The sequence below is a fragment of the Passer domesticus genome, chromosome 5, assembly GCF_036417665.1.
Source record: "Passer domesticus isolate bPasDom1 chromosome 5, bPasDom1.hap1, whole genome shotgun sequence".
NCBI lineage: Eukaryota > Metazoa > Chordata > Aves > Passeriformes > Passeridae > Passer > Passer domesticus.
In genome coordinates this window covers 13662906-13684266 of record NC_087478.1, presented here as the reverse complement: position 1 = coordinate 13684266, position 21361 = coordinate 13662906, and the positions used below count along the sequence as shown (strand labels likewise).

The following is a 21361-nucleotide window of genomic DNA, read 5'->3' as shown; positions in this document are numbered from 1 at the left end:
GTTATCTACCACTCTTCCTATAAAAATCTCATAAGTACTTTATTAAGTATATTTATTAGCGTCAATAAAGAGGTTTTGCTTCTGAATTTCTTTAGGCACTTTTAAGATAGTAGCCTTTTTTTCCCTTTCATAACTCCTGATAATTTTTACAATTGGAATGTGGACAATTTTTACAGCTGGAATGTGAAACCTATGCTACAAAAGCCTGAGAAAAAAATTGCAACATGCTCAGAAGTTACTTGTATTCAGCATCAGGATCATCTAACTCTTCCTTAAAGAAATTATTGAATCCTGACTGCCTACTAATCTTTGTGAGCTAATAACAGAGTAAATCAACAACTCTATTTTTTCCAGGTTAAGTACTGAAAGTTCCTTCAAGACTAGAGCTGCAAAACCTGTGTTTGAATTTTCATAATATTAGTTAAAAACTCCAAAGAATCACAGATTCCAAGTATTGTAGCACCACTACAAGCTTTGAACAAGAATGAATGGTAATTTAAGGGAGGAAATCAGAGGGATGCAAACAGGAGCTGCCCATCACCAGCTGGTCTGGTCTTGTTTTGGAAGCTAAACTGCACCACAAGGCACGAAAACAGGATGGCACCAGTGCTCTCCCCCCTCTGCCTGCTCCTCTGGGCACAGCAGGTCTGCTCTGGAACTACACTAGGGAAAAGGAGGAGTACTTCTAGATCTGCTCATCTCTTGCCCTTGGAAATGAGAGAAATGCAAAAGCAAGATCTGATGAACTGCAGAAGACAGCTCAAGGAAGGACATGAATCAAGACAATTGCTATAGTATTCAAATACTACCAATATTTCACTTTTCTATTAGAAAAAATGTAATTGATGGCTTATGAACAATGGCATTGCTCTGACAGCAACGTATCAGTCCTAACAACATGACGTTATTTAATGACACTAAGGTCACCTTCATGCTTTTATGACTCTGTACTTGAAGGAAAGAAGACAGCCAGAAAAGAACAAACAACCCAATGCAAAACTTTTGACATCCACCCATTTATTAGAAGTGTAGTCAGTTCAAGATGGATTTAAAGTTCAAATTACTGGTGCCTTCAAGGAGGCCTAAGTTCAAAGTTCTTATCTGGTGAACCAAGAGCAGGAGTGCTAAAACTACAAAAACATACCTAGAGAACTATCCAGTGTTACTAAGAAAGGAAGATTGGTCAAGTCTTTGTAGGGTTCTTGCAAAGAAAAAGTATTTAGGAGAAGGACTACGAGAGCATTTCTTATGAGCAAACAGAAATTAAAAAGCTTCTTCCACTGCACATGCCAGCAATCAATTCAGTAGATGTTTCTCAGAGCAGCACACACAGAACACATCCCTTATTTACAAGGCCATACACCCTACAACATGGGCAATACAACCTGTGTAACCCCAGGCAGGTTCTTCTGCTCTTTCCAACTTAGAATGCATGCCCCTGTATTTCCAGAGAAAGGCAGCTAAGTAGAAGAACTGTGGCTAAACACAAACACATATCTAATACTTCCAGCTGCTGGAAAACGATCTTTCTCCAAAGTGATTATATGCACAGACACATTAAAACCACAATCACGGGTTTTGCTTCCCCTTCAAGGGAAGCAACAGTACAGAAGACCATGTATATGAGGCTCCTAAATAAATGAAAAGGGAAACAAAAGGGCTGTTACTTCTTGTTTCTGCAGGTTAGCCTGCAGAAACTCCCACTTCTGGGAAAAGGCTTGAAAACTCTTGCCATAAGGCTTCCACTTATGGTACCAAGATTCTAGAACTATTTAATTTTGTCTAGACTATGAAAATATGCATGATGTCAAGGTAACTATAATTTTAGCTACACATTTTTGTTTACATAGCAAGTTCTCCACCATTTCTGGCATCTCCTGATTTTGTGTCTGTCATCTGGAGATTGACAACCACTCCTGCCTCAGAGACAACTGAGCATGCAGCTGTATGTGCTTGGCTGGCTGCTCATTAGATTAGAGAGCTCCTCAAAACCACCACTTGAGATGAGACTTGTGGAACTCAGACCTATCCAAACACAGTCTTGAAAAGAGACCAGAAAGTTCTAGAACTGATGCTTGAAGCAATTGTCACAGGCCTTCAGGGAGAAGAAAGGGAATCCTTACTTCTCCCTGAAGACTGTTCAGCCTTGCAGCATCTGACAGCCCATGTGCTAAAAACATCAGGTATTCCTGTGGCTCTCCACACTGCCTGGAAAATTTTTTTGGCTGGAAGTTATCTTGTCACTTGGGAGTAGAAGTAGAGTATGCTTGTTGCTGTAGAACACTCACAAAGGATGAACCTTAAGGTCAGTGCCAGGTGGTCCTGGAAAACATCAGCTCTAATGAGAACCAAGGAGCCATTCAGATTAGCCAGAGGACAAACCTCCTCCAGAGAGCTGCTCCCTTGCTGAATTACACTGTAAAAATCAAGGAGGAGAGTGGAAGAAAAGTTCAGGCAGAGAAGCTGGGTTGACAACTCCTGAATACACACAACTAAAAAAACCCATCTACAGAGGAGGGGGGAAAACCCCTGAGTGACAACTAAAGGACAAGCCCAACGTAAAGGCAGAAAGTTGCATTTATCAATAAACACACACCTCTTTTTTATTTATTAAATTTACACAACTGCTTCAGTGTCTGAGCTCACTAGCACACACCCATATGAAATGATGGCAGAAGTCCAAAGAAAGTCAAGCCAGGTGCAATCCCTAGGGCACACGTGGACTTCAAACAAGAATCTGCAGTTTGAAAGGAACACAAAAGGAGGTCTGTCCCCAACTGCAGAAGAGGCAGACACCCTTACTGTTCAGCTGAGTAAGAGACCAAACCTAGAGGGAACACATTGGCCAACCCCATGGCTGAAAGTGTGTTGTGGCCCATCCACAGCCAGCTAGATGGGGGGGAGAGGGCTCTGGGGTCACTGTGTGGCATTTCATCTGTGCCAGCAGCATGTCTGGAAGGGACTTGTGAAGGAAGGAGGGACAGACTGTCTGAGCTAAGAAACCTAAGTTCAGTGACTGGGTAGATAAAAAGCCAAAATAAGAAACCACCTATGAAAAATCCCCTTCAGAACACGCATTTACTTTGAATAAATCCTTTACAAAACCAGTCTAAATCTGACAACAAATCAGAGGAAGGTCAGAAATGGAAAGTACAGGAACGTGTGCTTTTAAACCTTCATTTCCACAACTATCATGTGCAAAATACATTTTAGAAGAGTTTGCACCTAAGTTGCATTAAAAGACTTACAGAGTTTAGCTAAAGTAATCAAATGGTTCCAGACTTATTCAGAGCCATGTTACCCAAGATCTGTACAACAGAGATAACAACTGCTTCTCTTGATACTTGTTCACAGGCATAATCATTGCAAAGAGAAGCCCAAAGGTGGAACTCTGCCCTCCTGATGTTCATCAGTCACTGGTTTCAGGCTTCCAGCAGCTCAGCGCAGACCCACGCTCTTCACAAGCTTCACACCAGAAACACTGATTGTACAGGTCAGGTGTGAAAGCCCACTGATGAAGACCCATAAAGCAATTTTGCAAACAAAGCTATTCATCAGGCCCATTATTCCTCTGTGGTGCCAGCATGCCACACAGCCACAGTTTCTCACTTTGACTCCAACCATATTAAGTAAAAATCACCAATTTTCAGGACTTCTGTAGGACTTGCAACCCAAAACCTTGCCATATTTCAATGTAATAATCCCTAAGAGTCTTAAAATACTACTTTTAAAAGAAATTAATGTATTTTAAAATAGGATATATTCTATAAAACTCCACTTAAAAGCATAAATCTGCTGTAATTAATCATGAAGTCTACTAATAATGAGATAAGGAAAAACATAATTTAAAAGACCTCTTCTTTTCAGCACCTCCTTTTCAGTGATTCATTTTTTTCATTGCTTCTCAGGATACAATTGGCAAAGTACAGACTAGCATGCTCAGACAAAAATTAAGTGCCAGTTCTGACAGTGCACAGCACGAGACAGCAGCCAGCACCTCAAATGTGCTGCCTGGACTGTCCTCAGATATCCTGACTTGTGACTCTGCTGACAGGACTGCTGCAAACTTCAGCCAGACAAGTCACTCAGACCCAAGAGTTCCAGCTGAACAATTTGCTGTCTCCAACTCACAGTAAGTGTATGCCACTGGTCTCCTGTTCCTGTAGCAAACAAAGCATTCTGAAAATAAGCCCACCTACAATGCCCACATGAATTTTTCAAGGTAAGAAAACACTCGTTTTTTCTTGCTTCCTTCAAGTTGCCTTTTTATCAGGAATAAGAAGACCATAATTTCAATTTTATGTCATCTATGAAATGGATGCTTTCTATATTTTTCCAAAATAAACAAAGATACTTATAATCCAACAGGGATTGTTTTAATAGAACAGTTTGACCAAGTACAGGGAAAATTATCTTAGAAAAATTCCCATGTTTTAAAGACAGAAAACAAATTCAAGGTGTATGAACTATGGGAATTAATTTCTTTCTTAAGTTAATTTAAAAAAAATAGCAAAAAGGCCAAAACAGCTCCCTTATGACTTTAAGGAGTGTCCAGAAGAATCAAAAATCCAAAAATTCTCTTAGATAATTTTGTGTACTTAATGTTTTATTCTGAAATAGTCACTGAATATAAGGTAGCAACTTTCCTGTGCAAATTGCTGTTTTTTGTATTATACCATCAGACAAAACATTAATGGAGTCAGTGCTTATTGACGTGACAGTGAACTGAGCATAGAACTGTGTATCCTGTCCAAGGCACACAAAATTAAAGGACTTAAAAAGATACAGTTTTTAATCTTAAATTAATCCTGGTACCCTGAAAGATTTCAGCTCCAATCAGAAGCCAATGTATCCTTCCAGATGCTCAAGAATAGATTAAGCTCTTAAGATAGAGAGATTCAATCCTGAGCGCACACAGTGTCATGTCAGTACCTTTAGATCCTGGAAGCTTGGGTGACCATCTGTGGGCAGTGACAGCACAAGAATCAATTGCAACAACCCAGAAATTTGTCTCCATCCCTACTGCCAGCTTATACTAACAAACCACTGTCTCCAGAGGTAAAAATAGCCTATGAACCTCTGGACTGAAAATTACAAGCATCTGTCAGAAGCAGCACAGCATATTTGGGGGTTGAGGGTGACTCCAAAGTGTACCAAGGTATAAACTCCTTTTAAAAAAGCTGGTGGACACTCAGTTATAAAAATAGACTGAAGCTTCAGAGCTTCCCATATCAGATTGCTGAGACAGGATGAGAAAATTAATCTGGTTCTCCAAGATAAAAATACACTAAAAATACCTGGAAAAGCTCAGTCATATTAAAAAAAAAAAAAAAGGAACCCCCCCAAAAAAACCTAGTAATAAAAACCAGCACACATATCCTAACCTTTCACAGGCAACATGCCATACCACTTATTTTCTAGTATTTCCACAGCATATCTAGTAGTCAAGATTATATGGCAGACCTTTATTTAACTACTTCAAATATCATACAGAGTTTGTAGTACACAATGCAAGTCCTTTGGATAAATTTGGTTATTTTTGTCATTTGGCATTGAACCTTATTGTCAATAGAAGCCAACCCCACCAGGGGAGCCACGACCATATGCCAGAACTTTTCACTCCTGCCTAATTCTGTATACAGTCTTGCTTCCTCTGCTCAGAAAATGACCTACATATGTAGTCAAAAGATGCTACCAGAAGCACTACATATGTCAGATTCAAATATAGCCTTTAAAAAAAATACTAGAGACATTTTGAGCACAAAACAAGCACTGAGCAGTAGGCTTACATTGCTTAGAAACCTCATGTATGAGACACAGGAAGATAAGGCACCTAACCAGACAGGTCCCCATTGCACTGCAGACTCACTAACACACACATACTGTAATCCTAGTAACTCTGCTTTCATGGGAGCTTGGGTAATGTGTGCATTAAGTAATGCCTAAGCCACACATTGAGCATAAAAACAAAACCCTGAAAAGCTGATCATTAATTGAGCACCATTTATTCTGCATGCCAAACAAGACAGGAGTATCTAATTATCCAGCTAATGATTGTATATCAAGACAAAGATCAGCTAAGGAGAAGCAAGCTTAATGCTGTCACTTCCTGAACCCTGCTCAAACTGCTTTCCTTCCACAGGTGGTAGCAAGTACTCTTGAAAAAGTAACCTGAACAGCTGAAGCACCATGCCAACACCCACCTACACCAGCTGTAAGCTCAAAACCTTCAGCATCCCCAGATGACAGGAGGATAAACAACTCCCACTGCAGACAGACAAGCTGTTGGCAAACCATGGCCAATGGGTTCAGGTAAATTAGGACACTGGACTGATCACAGCCTAAGAAAGAAGTGATTCTGCAAACATGGCTGTTTATTATTATCCTCTCTGGTCTCTGGTTTAGCCCCAGTGATTACTCTTCCCACTCTTTGCCTTCCTTCTCAAGACAGCAAGTTTTCAGTAGAAATAACTCTCATCTCCAGTCACGCCTGGTTCTTGCTTTTATTGTTTCAGTTTTGGCCTGACCTCAGGCTTTGGGACAGACCAAATACGAGCCAAGTGAAGAATCCAGCTTTCCTGTCAAGCACAGCAGCCAAACTACAGCAGCCAACACAACAGGAGGAGGCCTTCACCATTATCAGATGCCAAAGGTCCAAACACACTTTGTACCAGTGACTTCTTTACCTAGCCATGATCACAATAAGTGTTACCAAGCACATGCAATCCAATTTCCTAAATGTTTGGATTTTGCCCCCATTTGCTGTAATGAATATGTGTCCAAGTGTTGCATTGTTGACATCTGGCTCAGACAAACTCCTAAAGAGTCCAGGGCACCAGAAGTGCTTGGAAATGGGCAGGTGGGAGGGAATAACAGCCATAACCTTGTTCTTAAGCCATTTAGTCTGGAACTGTCATGAACTATGCATTTAGAAATTGAGATCTGAAAAGATCTAAGGACATTCTAAGCTCATGCTGAACATGTTTTCTCTTTTTATGAATTCTCTGTATTTTGTATTAATACTGTGGGAAGTGGGACAGAAAGGGAACATAACTGTTTCCACCACAAAAATCTATTCAACATTTACAATAAAAGAAGTTTTAGGCTTGTCCTTGAGAGAAAGTCTTTATTTCCAGAAACATCTCATTCTGTAACGGCTGTAGACAAAGGACAGTTTTTTCCATTTCAAAACAGGTCTAAAGAAAATGGTAAAAAATGGACAAGACAGGCAAATGAGAGATGTTCCTCATTTCAGCATATATCCTCTGGTTTTCATCCTTGAAAGTTTAACTTTATTCCTTTATAAATCACAGTCACAAGAAAAATAGCCATTTTCTCACACAGACAAAATTAACACTGATCTACCCTGCAACCAGCAAGGGCAGAAGGAACATCACCACATCTGCTTTTACAGCACCACAGTACTGATCATAACACAGTAATTCACTTAGTAAATGCAAAAACACCCACATATATCTGGAGATCTTTTGATGGGCAATTTGCAGAGAGCTACAGGAAAGATACCTAAGAAATTTATAAAATTACACACAGTTAAGAAGTTTTTTACTGGTTTTCAGGTAGGAAAGCATTTGTAACACTACAGCACTGCACCCTCACATTCTAGCAGTTTGTATTACTGCTGAAATGTCACACTGCTAAAAAGACTTCTCTCACCAACACTAGGAAGCTCTGGCCCACTTTGGGCAGTAAAATGATAGTCAGAATTCTTCAAGAAATGAAAGGGAAGAAAAAACTTCCACCAATTTCTAATGCCTTCATGAAATTATCCAGGCTCCCTCTGGTGGAGGATTTAATGTAGAAACTGTTCTAGTTTGTTATATGAGAACAGCTTTGAACCACAACAGGTTTTTTCTTTTGTAAAACCAACTGTGTTACGACTGGACTCTGCAATTCCTGGAGTTTCTTGTCATGCTTCAGTCACAGCAATTTGAGGTAAAGCTTTGTTTCTGGCCCTACGCTACATCACATAAAGAAGAGCAGTCAGTGATTAAAAAAAAAAAAAAGCAAAAACATCACATTTTTAAAACACAAATTATTGTATTTGTGCTCCAAAATCCTCAGAACATTTCTCCTTTCTTACTTCAGCTCTCCAGAGTCCCAACAGAACCACACCTCTGACCCTGATGTGGACAGAGGCCAAAGAAAGATTGCTCTCCCCAGGGCACACAAGAGATCCAGGGCTCCTAGTTTTCATTTCTGCTTATTTATTGATTATATTAAGTCCCAGGTCTCATATCTCGCCAACAATTTGAATAGCACTTATTGGCACTACTGTCAGACAATTCCAATATGTCTATGTAGCTCTCTAAGAAACACACACACAGAAGTCAAGCAAACCATCCATCCATTTCATTTCTCTACAGCCCCTAAAGTTGTCATTGCAATCAGTTACAGTAAAGGAACATGACAAGCTTTACAAACACAGAAAGACATCACATTTGGTATTTTTGTTATCTACCACTAAATATATGTACTACACCTTGCCATCAAAATTCCTGTTACCCATGCAATCTCACAGTCAAATTTAGTTTTGCCTCCTGAACTCTATGACCAATATTATCAACATTCTGCAGTGGGAAGTCCTGAAAAGACAGCAAACATGCAGAGAGGTAGCATTCAAAAGAAAAAATAAAAAAAGAACCATCCAACTTGAGGTAGGAAAACTGCAACCCAAAGATGTTTCTGTATGGGAAAACCAGCATGAGCCCTTTCATGGATGGAGACAATTTTATTTCTGACAGCCCTTATTATGACTCACTAACTTTTCTTCCTTAATAAGGCCACGATTTGCATCAGAGAAAGTGTGTCTATAACAAGCCCGAGGACTCAGGAAATTATCCAATGGCTAAAAAACATAACTTTTCTACACAGATGAAAACAATCTTAGTTCTCAATTTGTCCTTGTGCTTTCAGATAGAAAGGGATGCAAGATTATACCTACTATAGTCCAAGAACTCTGATTAACCTCTTACAGCCCATCTTAGATGATGAGTATAATTCAATTACTGCCAGATAGGACGGCAGCTGAAGCTGAAGAGCAACTCAAACTTGAAGGCTATTTAGGATACAGTCAGCACAAAAACCAGTCTCATAGGTCAGAGAAAACAGTCCTCATCACTGCAAGTTCCTTGGGACAACTACAAAGTTTTACGAGAACCCACTGCCTGCAACCCATATAGGAAGGCAAACAAAGAGCAGCAACTCACGTTCAGTGTATCATTAACGAAATCCAAAGCCTTCCAAAGCAAGCGCTAACTTATTCAGACCAGGGAGATTTACCACCTTTATTTTGCCCCGGAGGCATTCCTTCAGTGCCCAAGTAAAGCTATGCGGGGAGTAGAGAGGTATTCACAGTTCAGAAAGACAGGCATGATCTCCTCGCCCCTGACTTCCCAGAGCCCCCTCAAATGCACAGCCTGCGGCGTGCGGTGCCGACTCCGGCAGACCACCCTAAACATGAACCCGCAGAAAGGATGCGAGACCATTCCCCTCGTACAGAAAACAGGCAACTCTCACAGCAACGGGGCAGGACTACACCACCTGTAATAAAAGCGAAGAGGGCAAGCACACACACCCCGTCCCCTTGCACACCGCGCTGCCACGGCCGTGGGACCCCGCCCCGGACCTCGCTCAGCCAAGCGCTCCCCTCGCCAGCTCCCCAGCCTCGGGCACTCCGGCACTACTCCGCCCTCTGCTTCACCGCAAGGCGTTTGCGGGCGTGCAGGGACGGGCGATTCCCGGCTCGGTTAAACCTGCCCCGGGGGAGCGCTGCCCCCGCCGGGCAAGAGCCGGGTCCCCGCGGGAGAGGGAGCCGGGCGGGCGGTGCGGCACTCACCGATGCCCAGCCCCACCACCACGCGTCCCGCCAGCAGCGTCTCCTTGTCGCGGGCGGCGGCCAGCACGCCGGACCCCGCCGTGAAGAGGCCGCTGGCCAGCAGGATGCAGGGCCGCCGGCCGCACAGCCCGTTCAGGACGCCGCCGGCCAGGGCGGACAGGGCGGCGGCGCCCACCGTGCTGGAGACGAGCAGCTCCTGCCAGAGCGCGTCCAGGTTGAGCTCCCTCTTGAGGAGGAGCAGCGCCCCCGACACCACGCCGGTGTCGTAGCCGAAGAGGAAGCCCCCCAGGGCGGAGAAGACCGACACCACGTAGACGAAGCCGGGGGTCTCGTCCTGCTGGAACTGGCGCCGCGCCGCCCGCTCCAGCTCTGCGCCCGACGCCGCGCTGTTGAGGCTGGAACAGGACTCGGCGGCGATGAGGCTCCGCTCGCCCGCCGCCGCGCCCGAGCCGGCGGACCCGTCCGCCTGCCGCCGCCTCTTCTCGCCCATCAGGTTGCTCAGGCTCCGCAGCGTGTACTCCACATTATCGCTGGCCTTGCGGGACATGGGACGGCCGCGGCGGCTCCCGCCCCGACCGGGGGAGGGCAGGGGGCTGAGGCGGGCGGCTGCCGGGCTACTCAGACTAGGGCGGCGGGGCTGCCGCTGCTGCCGACGCTGCCCGTCCTCAGCGCGCCCGCCCCTCTCGGGCCGCGCTCAGCTGGGTCGCATCGTCCCCCCCGCCGCCGGGCGGACTTGAGGGGAAGTTGCCGCCGCTCCCAGCGCTCGGGCGGAGCTGGAGGCGGAGGCAGGCGGGGACAGCGCCGAGCGCGGCCCGGCGGGCGCAGGGGCGGGCTCGGCCGCCCCCCCGCCGCTCGCGGTACGGGGCAGGCGCGGCCCGGAGCGCCTGCGCACGGAGCGCCCCCGCCGCGCTCGCTCGCTGGAGGTGTGCGCTGGGGCCGGGAAGGAAGTCGGGATGGAAGCCGGGAAGGGAGCCCTGGGCGGGTGGGCGCAGGCAAGCCCGGGGGCCGGTCCCCGAGCCCGCGGAGCTGTTCCCGCTGGCAGCCCCCGTCTGCACGAGGTGCAGGGGCCGCCGGCCGGGGCTGCCCGCCTGCCCCCGCGCGGTTTCCGGGAGCGCTGTCCGGGTGCCGGGCGCGCGTAAGGGTCGCAGTTGATTTAATAACTGGGTCGTTTGAACGGAGACAGCGTTCCGCGTTTGTCATTCTCTGAAGCGCTGGGCGACACTGGCTGGGCACGGAAGTAGCGGGTTTTCACTGCTGGGATCTCCGGGCTCTCAGTCCAGTGGCGAGGACCATTTCAGATCGTTAGTGTCGATTGATTGTCCCGACCTCCCCTGCTCTCCCTCTTTTCGGGGTGTTGAACAGGAAGGGCCCTGGGGCTCCGAAAAGCCCTTGGCGGTCGCTGGCGGGGCTCTGAGGGAGCCCGCCCGCCCCCGGCCCTGCGCTGTGCGGGGAGCTGCGGCCGCGCTGCTGCCAGAGCCCCGAAACCACCTGCCCTGGAACCCCTCGCTCCCTGGAGACGCTGAAAACACCCCTAGTTTTCCTGGTGTTCCTGTGTAACCGGCTCTAGGTAACCCTGTCTTAGCAGGGGCGTTGAATGATCTCCAGAGGTCCCTTCCAGCCCCAACAATTCTGCGATCCTGTTCCAAATAAAAAGGGAAAATGCCAGCTGTTGTTCAGAGGGGGACAGGTGTCTTACCATGTAGGAGCAGAGTCTGGAGCTTGTTCTCGTGTTCGAGAAGTAGAGCATTGTGTTTTGCTAATTCCACCTTTAAACAGTGGTTTTGGGGATTTTTCACCGAGATGCAGAGCCTGGCAGATCCTGTCAGCAGGGAGAGGTGCCCAGCTCCAGGAGGACCCAGGCAAGCATTATGGCAGTGTGCATAGAAGGGCCTTCCAGATGCAATGCATTTTTTGGGAAATGTCATCACAATATTATAATTTGTACTTCTTGTATATTGGCATGTATATGGATAAAACAAAATTTTTCCTACTGACTTAACTGTCTTCTGTAGAGATTCTCATAATGAGGCCAGCCAGTACCCAGAGAATTTTGGTAATTAGCTGGATCAATTACCAGCCCACACCCTGTGAGCAGTACTAGTCATAGCCATGTGAATTTAAAAATTAGAAGAGGGAGCAAAGTCCAACATGGCCAGCTGCACACAGCCTCTTTGGTGATTTGCCTCTGCCTCAAAGCAAGCTGGGACATACTGATACTGGTCCAGATAATACCAACTAAATATAATACTGAGCTGTAGTTACAAAAATGAATTATAGTAGAGTATAATAATGTCTATATAGATAATCCAGTTAGAGACACATGTGACAGTGGATTTCTAAATACAATAGGTCAGCTCGCATGTTTGAGCATGGGAGAAGCCTGAACTAGGTAATAATTAAATGCATGTTAACATTCAGTTATTTTTAGTCAATATTTGGGTAATGGTATGATTGGCACAAGGCATTCCTTCTTTTGGTAAAGACTAATAGGGGCCAACCCAGTACTAAAGCAAGAAACAGTTCCAGGTTCTAGCATCAGGAATGAAGTTATCACAGGATCACAGAATGTGCTGAGCTGGGAGGGACCCACCAGGACCATGAACCCCAACTCCCAGCCCTGCACAGCGCCATTCCCAAGAGTCACACCATGTGCCCGAGAGCATTGTCCAAACGCTCCTTGAATTCTGTCAGGCTGGCGCTGTGACCACTGCCCTGGGGAGCTGTTCCAGTGCCCAGCCACCCTCTGGGGTAAAAACCTTTTTCCAATATCCTAAACCTCCCCTGCACAACTTCAGGCCATTCCCTCAGGTCCTGTCACTGTCACCACAGAGAAGAGATCAGTGCCTGCCCCTCCTCTTCCCCTCATGAGGAAGCTGTAACTGAGTGAGGTCTCCCCTCAGTCTCCTCCAGGCTGAACAGACCAAGTGACCTCAGCCACTGCTCACATGGCTTCTCCTCAAGGTCCTTCACCATCTTTAGACACTCTCTAATAGTTTAATGTCTTTTTTATATTGTGGGGCCCAAAGTGGCCCCCAGCACTCGAGATGAGGCCGCCCCAGTGCAGAGCAGAGCAGGACAATCCCGTCCCTTGCCCAGCTGGTGATGCTGTGCCTGATGCCCCCTGGATATGGGCCTGGCCCTCCTGGCTGCCAGGGAATGCTAAGTCATATTCAACTTTCCACTGACCAGGATCCCCCAGTCCTTTTGTGTGGCACTGCTCTCCAGCCTCTCATTCTCCAGTCTGTCCATACATCCAGGGTTGCCCCATCCGAGGTGCAGAATCTGGCACTTTCCCTGGTTGAACTGCTGAATGCTGGACATTTTGTCCAGAAGGATATTATGAGAGACAGTATCAAAAGCTTTACTGAAATCCAAAAAGTTTACATCAACCATCTTCCCTTGATCCAATAGGTGGGCTACCAGGAACTGTCCCCTCAGGTCCAGCAGCTCTCCATGAGCAGACTGGCTTACATTTCTACAGCACAAGCAGGAGGGAAGCTGTAATCTTCCAGAAGTCTCCAGACTTGCCTAACAAGCACAACACTCACTAGGTTTTTTTTTTTATGTAAGCCCCAAATAAAAATGTGGGACACAGTGCATGAAACAGAAAACGTTCACACCAAATCCCTCGCCAGCTAGAAGGAATGCTTTTACAGAATACTGTCACAACAGCTGGCTGTCACAAAAACAACCTGTCTTTTTAATAGCCACCGCAGATGCTGGAGGCATTCTGTGTGTTGCAGTTAATAGAGACTCAAGAGAGCTAACAAAAAGCTTTTATTTTTTTTCAATTGATGGCCCAACACAAGCACAAACAGACATAATTTCTCATCAGATCATGCTGTCAAGATTCTCTCTTAAAAGGATCCCCTGAAGAAAGACAAAAAAAAAGTTCAGCTGTGAGATGCATTACAGAGAAGACTGACTTCATGAGAAAGATAGAGGATTTGTTTGGTTTGTAGATTTTCATTATTGAGATCATCTCTCTATAGTACTGCATTTCATGATAAAAGCTGACTTATAAATTATTTCACATTAATTGAAAATGCAGTAGGTATGATCAGTAATCTAAAACAGGACATCAGATTCAAAGAAGGATTTGAGTGGATTTTAGGTATGATGTTATGCTTTCAAGAGATTGAATATTTAATTGAAACACTGTTTAGATTCACAGCACTTTCTCATTGTCTCGTTAAGGTGTGTTTGCACAATTGTTTGCCAGGATGTTGTGAAGTAGATCAAAGAACTTGTCCAGCTTTCAAAAGCTCAGTTTTGCGTTTCATAAAGAGCAGGAATAATCACAAGATTTTACTGTTTTTATGTTGTTGATACATGGCATACATCAGAAAATGTCTTCCAGAAAATTACTGAAGACTTTTTACATGTGCCCAGAACTCTGCCAGACCAGAACAGGGGAGTAAGCTCCTGTCTTTGCAGACACTCATAAGTGGGTGGATGAGTGCTGAAATCTCCAGCCAAGATTCACAGAGATGCTCTAGGTCTGTTGTGTGATAGTCTGGTGGCCAGTAGCTTCACCCAGCAAGTGGGAGGCCAGATTCATGGATTTGCTTCAGGCCAGGAGTCAGGACCCAGGAAATCTCTTTCTCACCTCTCAAGAAGATTATAGGTTCAATAGGGAAAAGATGGATTCTTAAAGGAAATTGGGATGATGTGCAGACAAGAATGTAAGAGCTGTGGGGCTAGACAAACAGTGAGGCAGTGAGGCAGAAAATTATGTGATTCTGTGGCAAAAGAAGGTCACCTTTATCAATGATGGTTATATTATTTAAGTAAAACTAGTTTCACGGAAAAAAAAAAAGAGAGACTACAAGGAGCAAATCCTCAAACCAAGAATTCTTCCCATCTCTGTTGGTACTGTGGGAGTGGGCATGAGGTCTTTAGCCTCATGTGGGTTTCAGCAATACACTGTCCAACCCCTTTTGATTTTAAGCTCATAATTTCTTGTTTGTTACTGTTATGATGACTTAAACTCTGATGCTGCTTTGATAGTCAATTATTTTGCCACAATATTTTGCCAAACAGAGTTGCTGTATGAGTTGAGAAATACTACTGTGCTGGGCTGAGGGAAATCACCTAGCTGAATATGCAAAAAATATATCAGCAAATACAGCTTATAACAGCAGCTTATATAATGTCTGAAACCTTGGAAAAGCAATGACATAACCTTTTCTTACAAGTTAAGTTTGCTTGAAGTCTCAAGGTTCATAAACCTCTTCTGTACATAGAATTTTACATTATCAGTGTGCCATGGTGGGGTACAACTTTTTACTAAAATTATTTCTTCCTGCTAAGAAGACACAAACCCTGACCCATGATCACACCAGTTTGTTGAGTTTTCAGGTATGTAGGGGTAATATAACATTGAGACTGTAAGGAATTCTCTAAAAGAGGAAAACAGGATCTGAAAATAGTTTAGAAACTATTTGAAATAAGCAGTGTATTGCTATAAGACTTCCTTTTATTCCAGACTTCATCCTACTACCATGTTGTTTGGTCTCTTTGGAAAGAAGGCACTTTCAGATACATTCTATAGTTTGCTGGTCCCCATATAACATTCCTTCTCCAGCCATTTTCTCTATCTTGACAGAGTCATTCATTTATCTGAATGTGCCTATCTCTGAGTTCTCAATACAGTTTAGTTGTTTGTAATCCTTCCAATGTTTGATTTGGGTTCTCATTTATATGTACAGATCCTGATTAGATCCTTCTCCAAGATCTCAACACAAGTCATCTCTCATAGACCCAACCTCTCCCTGACTGGATGCTGCTATATGGTACTCTTATTCCTGAGTGTCCTGGTCGGCAGTGAGACTTTTAGCCTGTTGTTTACCTTCTACTGCAGTTATCTGAAGCTGTAAACTGGGACATCACTATTGACCTCCTCTGTAAAATCCTTTCAAAATGAAAGTAGCATCAGAATTTATAAATAAGGAGTGTACTGGCGCCATGTATTTAATCCTACTGGTCAAGTGTTAAGAGACAAATTGCTTAAAAAATAGGAAGAGTTACAACCCTTAGCACTGGAGAAGGGTATGGATGATGGCTGATAGCAGAAAGAGGCTGACAAACTGAGAGATGAAGCATTCTTTGCCTGGCAGAGTGGCACAGTACAGCTAAGGCTGCTAAGACATCACATCACATCACAGGCTGTTTCAATCACAGGTAACTTTACCACAGTAACCATCTGAGCTCACAGTTTGCATAATTTCACTCTCTTTCTTTCTATAAATACAAATTCCAGCAAACCCACTTCAGTCCTATTGAAAATGCAATTGTAAGAAGCACATTTCTCTATTTTTAAAATATAAAACTTTTTGTGCTTTAGAGCAGGGACTCAGTTTTTGGCAGGAGAACAGTTCCTTTCTGGCTTTCCTTTGGCTGTCAAAAGAAAGATTTAAAGAGATTTGGTTGAAACAGTCTCTGGTACAGGCAGCAGCAACACATGTGAAAACGTGCTGCTAAATCCAGTGTGCCCCAATGGCTGTGTCTGCAGCCATGAAATGGAGAGTTGTGCACTGTTATCTGTGCAGGTGTCCAGGGGTGAGGGTCAGGCTGTGCATTTAAATACATTGCTCTAAAATTCAGGGCCCAACACATGCTAAAAGCCAGTGGCAGTGCAAAATGGGGAGTGGAGGTGGATTGGGATGCAGACTTTTATCATTGCACAATTTGGATTTTTTACATTTGTGTACTTGCAAAGATGCTTTGCCAGTTTACAATCCTTATGAGGTCATTATTACCCTGTACAAGTTATAATTACTTAGTTACAACATCTGGCAGCATGAGACTCGAGGACTTGGCACAACACTACCCATGAGATTCCAGGGGTACCAGGAATGCTCTTCATACACTGTATCTTCAAACAGATGTACGCCCACACAGAGCTGCTTCTCTGCCAAACAGAAACCTCCTCAAGTGCTGCAGGTAAGCCCAGAATAACAACAGGCTCTCAGTCAGTTCAGATTTCTGGAAACAGAGTAATGCTCTATTCCAGCACACACCTAGCATCTGGTGTACATGGAAGACATATACAGGAAGAAGAGAATTACATGCACACCAATTAATTTTGGTCCAAACCTCCTTCATTCTATTGTTCACTAAACAAATTTTATTTATGAGAGCCCATTTCCATAAAAGGTGGACAGTACTTCTAAACCAAATCCTACAGATCATGTAAGACCAGAACATCTGTTGTCTATCATTTAATGAAAAATAAATCAGGCTTTCAGGTTTATTTATGACTAAATGCTATTCTCCATCCCTGGAAAAGTAGCATCTGATCTGGTATGAATTCGCTACTTTATAAACTCTCACGTCAACAATGCAAAGTATTTCCATCAAATTAAAGTTCCAAGAAATGGAAGCCATATTCTGTAAGCTGCAGGTTAAAAGCCGGCTTTGCTGCCAGCCCTGACACTGCATTGCCTCAGCGCAGAACACTGTACAGAAGTGCTTTTTCTGAGTTTGGAAATGAAAATGGAATCAGACCAGGAAGAATCCAGTCACTGACTCATTAAGTTGGTCGGCCCTTTGGATCTGACAGACTATGAATCCATCAAAACTTGTTTAGTGGGATTTTTTCTGAGAGGGATAGGCATGAGGGATAGGCAACTTTGAGAAGGAAATTGTACCATGTGATTTCTCTGTACAGAGGCAAAATACATTCAGAGAGTGCCTAAAGCTGACTGACACATGCCAGGCATCATACTGGGACATGGAAATTGAAAATCAGCACTTTCCATTGCTGGGAAAGAGGATGTAGCTGCAGCACACTGTCATTTGTAATTGCTTCCTTGCTTATTTCTTTCTCTTCAAAAGTCCTATTTCCACCAATGTAGCTGTATGGGTGTTTTTTAATCTATTTTGTTCTGCTCTAAGTATTAAAATCTGCTGCACTTTAGAATAGATCCTCTATGAAATGTTTTCTGTATCTTCCTCTAGAAATTTTAACAATTCCTTGACAAGCAGCATAGCGGCCAAGGTGATAATATTAAATATAACATTAAAGACTCTTGAAAATTGCATTAATAGTGATTTTTGACCACTTCAAAGCATTTGATATGTGGATCTGCTAATCCCCTGGGAAGGTTGGATTTTTAGTAGGAAGTGTTGGACAGTCACTAATACCCATCACAAAGCAATGCCACTGACTTTTTAAAAGCATCTGTAAGTTCAGTGAGGAGTCTGCTTTCAATATGGCACTAACAACACATGGCCCTGGATATATGTAGGAGGGCCAGAGCACTTCTGATGGTGCTCTGTGTGAAAGAACGGGAGTTAAACACAGAGGACCTCTTTCTAGCAGCTTTCCAAGGTACCAGGCTGTTTTCACTAATGATGCAAATTTTCTGCACCTGCTTCTCTCTACAGCTACAAATTATATGCCTAAAAGAGGCAGATTTGAGCCCATCCCATTTTTGCTTGCATCTAAAGGCAGGCACTCGGAGCTTCCCTCAGGTGCCCTCAGTGATGCCCGGTGCCTGGAAATCAGGAGGAGCAGCTGCACTGCCAGGCACAGTTGCAGGGGCTGCTGTCAGGGACACAGAGACTTTGTGGCGTGCTGCACACTGCTGGAATGTGGCCAGGGATGGATGCACAGTATTTGGGAAGCACAGGTGGAGAAGAGTTGGGGGTGTTATGCTTTACATGAAGGAGCTCCTTGACAAATGCAGTGCCCCAGTATCAAACTGGAGACAGACCTGTGAGAGTTTCTGGGTCAAGATCACAGCAAGGAGCAACCTGGGCATGTTGTGGTAGGTGAGGACTACAGACTGCAGGAGGAGGCAGGGGCTGAACCCTCCAACTTGGAGCCCTTGTCCTCAGTGGGGATTTCAGCCACCTGGTTGTCCGCTGGAGGGGCAGCACAGCACTGGGCAGGCAACCCAGGATGTTCTTAGAGTGCAATTGTGATATTTTCCTGCCACAAGAGCAGGGCAGTCATGACTGACTTGTTCATGCTGGTTGGCTTTCTGCTGAGGAGCAGGAAGAAGTGAGAGGGGTCACAGAGCACTGCTCAGGCTGTGGGTGGTTTGTCACAAGCTGCAGCAGTCATGAGGTGACAGATGTAGCAGAGCCAGGAAGGTGAGCCACAAGATTCTGAGTGAGCAGATTGACTTCTTCAGGAAATAGCCTGTGGGAAGCAGCTGTGAAGGGGAAAAGTCCCTAGAAGAGCTAATTGGTTTTTAGAGAGAACTTAATGAGAGCTCATGCATGAGCTACACCATTGTGCAGGGGCACAGGAAGCTTCAGCTGACAGCCCATGGGCTAGGCAAGGACCATTCAGGTGAACTACAATACAGACAGGGAATATGCAGAAAGCAAAACCAAAAAGCACTTGCTTAGGCACTGAGGAATAAAGACAGGGAAGCTAAAGCCCAGCTGGAACTAAAATTAATGAGGGACATAAAGGGTAGTAAGGCAAAAAGAGATAACATAGTTATAACATGGGTCCACAGGTGGATGGGAGAGACAACACAGTGAAGGTTCAAGTAATCAGCAGCTTTTTTTCACTAGTTGGCATATGTGAATCGTGTTACATTTATTTTTAAAGGCAAGACAAGATAGAGGGAACTGCAGGTCAGCCTGAGTAATTCCTGGACAGGTCATTCTTTGTTCCTCCTGGGCCATTTACCTGAGGGAGCACAGGGGGGTGTGCCAGATAAGAAGGGATAAGAAGACAGCTTTGCCCTCCGTACATCACCAAGAGCACATGTGGCACGAGTAGTGCTGGGACTACACTGGATGACTGTGCAAGACAGAAAGCCACAACTGATGCAGCCATGTTCATACTGCCTGCTGGGAATGGTCCCAGGAGCAACATATCCCCAGCCACTCCCAGGATTTGTTCCAGGTCCTGTTGGTTGCTCCAGAACAGAGACTGAGGTGATCTACAGTTTTGCACTTACACCTTTTACAGATCAGCACTTGACTTCTCTCACTAGTGCTACCATTTTCAGCAGAGCAGAAGAGCCTCTCTGCTGACCATGTTGGCAGCTGTAGCCCCTGCCTCAACACTTCTGCTTACATGCTTAAAGAAGATGGTGTGAATGCCCACCTTAACGCAGGCAACTGGGCACCCTGCCTGTACCAAAGCATTTGCTACAGAAAACGATGTCCTGAGGGGCACAGTCCCACGTGTAATACCGACATAAATGTGAGGTCTTGAATTACAGAATGCAACATATGGTAAAGTCAATAGAGACTAAGGCACTTTTTGTATAGTATGTTAATATGAAATAGATGAATTTAAAAAGGATGGTGTAGCATTCAGCCTCCTCTGAGACATTAACAGTGCAGTTTAGGATATGTGGAGCTTCTAGCTCTGACAGTAACACACGTGGGTGACATTAAGTGGGCAGCTAACATTGTTAATTGATAGTAGAGGTATCCTCAATATGTCCTAGGGGAGCACAGCCAAACAGCCCAGAGGGAGGCATGTAAATGTACGGGTTTGGGGAGGTAACAGAATACATTAAGGACTGCATCTTGAGTTGAGCAATGACACTGGTATTCTTCACAAGACCACAAGAATGTAAACACATTAATAAAGTGTGAAAGGTTTGGCTACACTGAAATGTGTGTGCTTACTCTCAACACTGAAGTCTATTAAAGTTACATTATTGTTGCAAATTTGCATCTGTATACTAATCTTTATGATAATTTGATTTCAGAGGGAAATACCTAATAAGTGGGAAATTAGGTGGTCTGTATTTTTCTAATGGTAAACAGGTGGACCTTCTCTAAATGAACAAGAGCTATTCATGGAACACAAATTGGTGAATATATTTACCACTGTTATCAAAGATAGAGTTCTGTGAATAGTGGGGTGGTTATTTCTTAGGACCAATAGCAACCTTCTACTTGGAACCTTCCTTCTCTGAACATCACCAGCCTTCACCAACTCAGATAACAGCTTGCATCAGGAGCAGCATTTATTAGTACCCTCCCAGCTTGAGAGTTCAACCCATGCCTGAAGGCTGAAATTGCTGGAGGATACAGGCTGGCCCAGCACACACATTTTGGAGCCAAGGCAGAGCACATGGGAGCAGACCAACTATCCTAGTTGACTTCAATGCTCTTGCACCACCCCTTGATGTAGGTGCAAAGTTCAGAGCCCATTGGAAAGGGGCAGCCCACCTGACCTGTCCACCCTTCAAATCCCTTCATCCTGGACCTCCTACCTGCCCTTTCCAGCCCTTCCTTGCTGCTGGAAGTGGATAGGAGACCACCAAACCAGGCTTGGGTTTCTGCAGCCATTGTTGTGGGACAAAGAGATGAAGCCAGGATGGGCTTGTTTCTCATGAAGACAGCTGTGAGCTGGGCTCTGACTCCTCTACAGGGATCAGCCTCCTCATGGGAAATGGCTTTCCTCAGCTGCAGCTTCCTTCCAGGCAGATGCACCTTGGTCCCTGCAGACTAGTCTGTCTGCAGCTCTCGACACAGAAATGACCTCTCTGACAATGCCATTCCTCCTGTTCCTCCAAG

The 21361-nt window shown here is 44.7% G+C and overlaps 1 protein-coding gene across 1 annotated transcript in view; it reads right to left on the bottom strand.

Moving 5' to 3' along the window:
- The window catches only part of SLC2A13 (solute carrier family 2 member 13), a 139472-nt gene extending 128763 nt beyond the window's left edge, over nt 1-10709 (bottom strand). Inside the window, exon 1 of the mRNA XM_064422064.1 lies at nt 9857-10709. Within this exon, the coding sequence (XP_064278134.1) occupies nt 9857-10403 (547 nt within the window). The 5' untranslated portion in view covers nt 10404-10709. The remainder of the gene's footprint in view (nt 1-9856) is intronic.
- Nucleotides 10710-21361: the final 10652 nt, after the last annotated feature.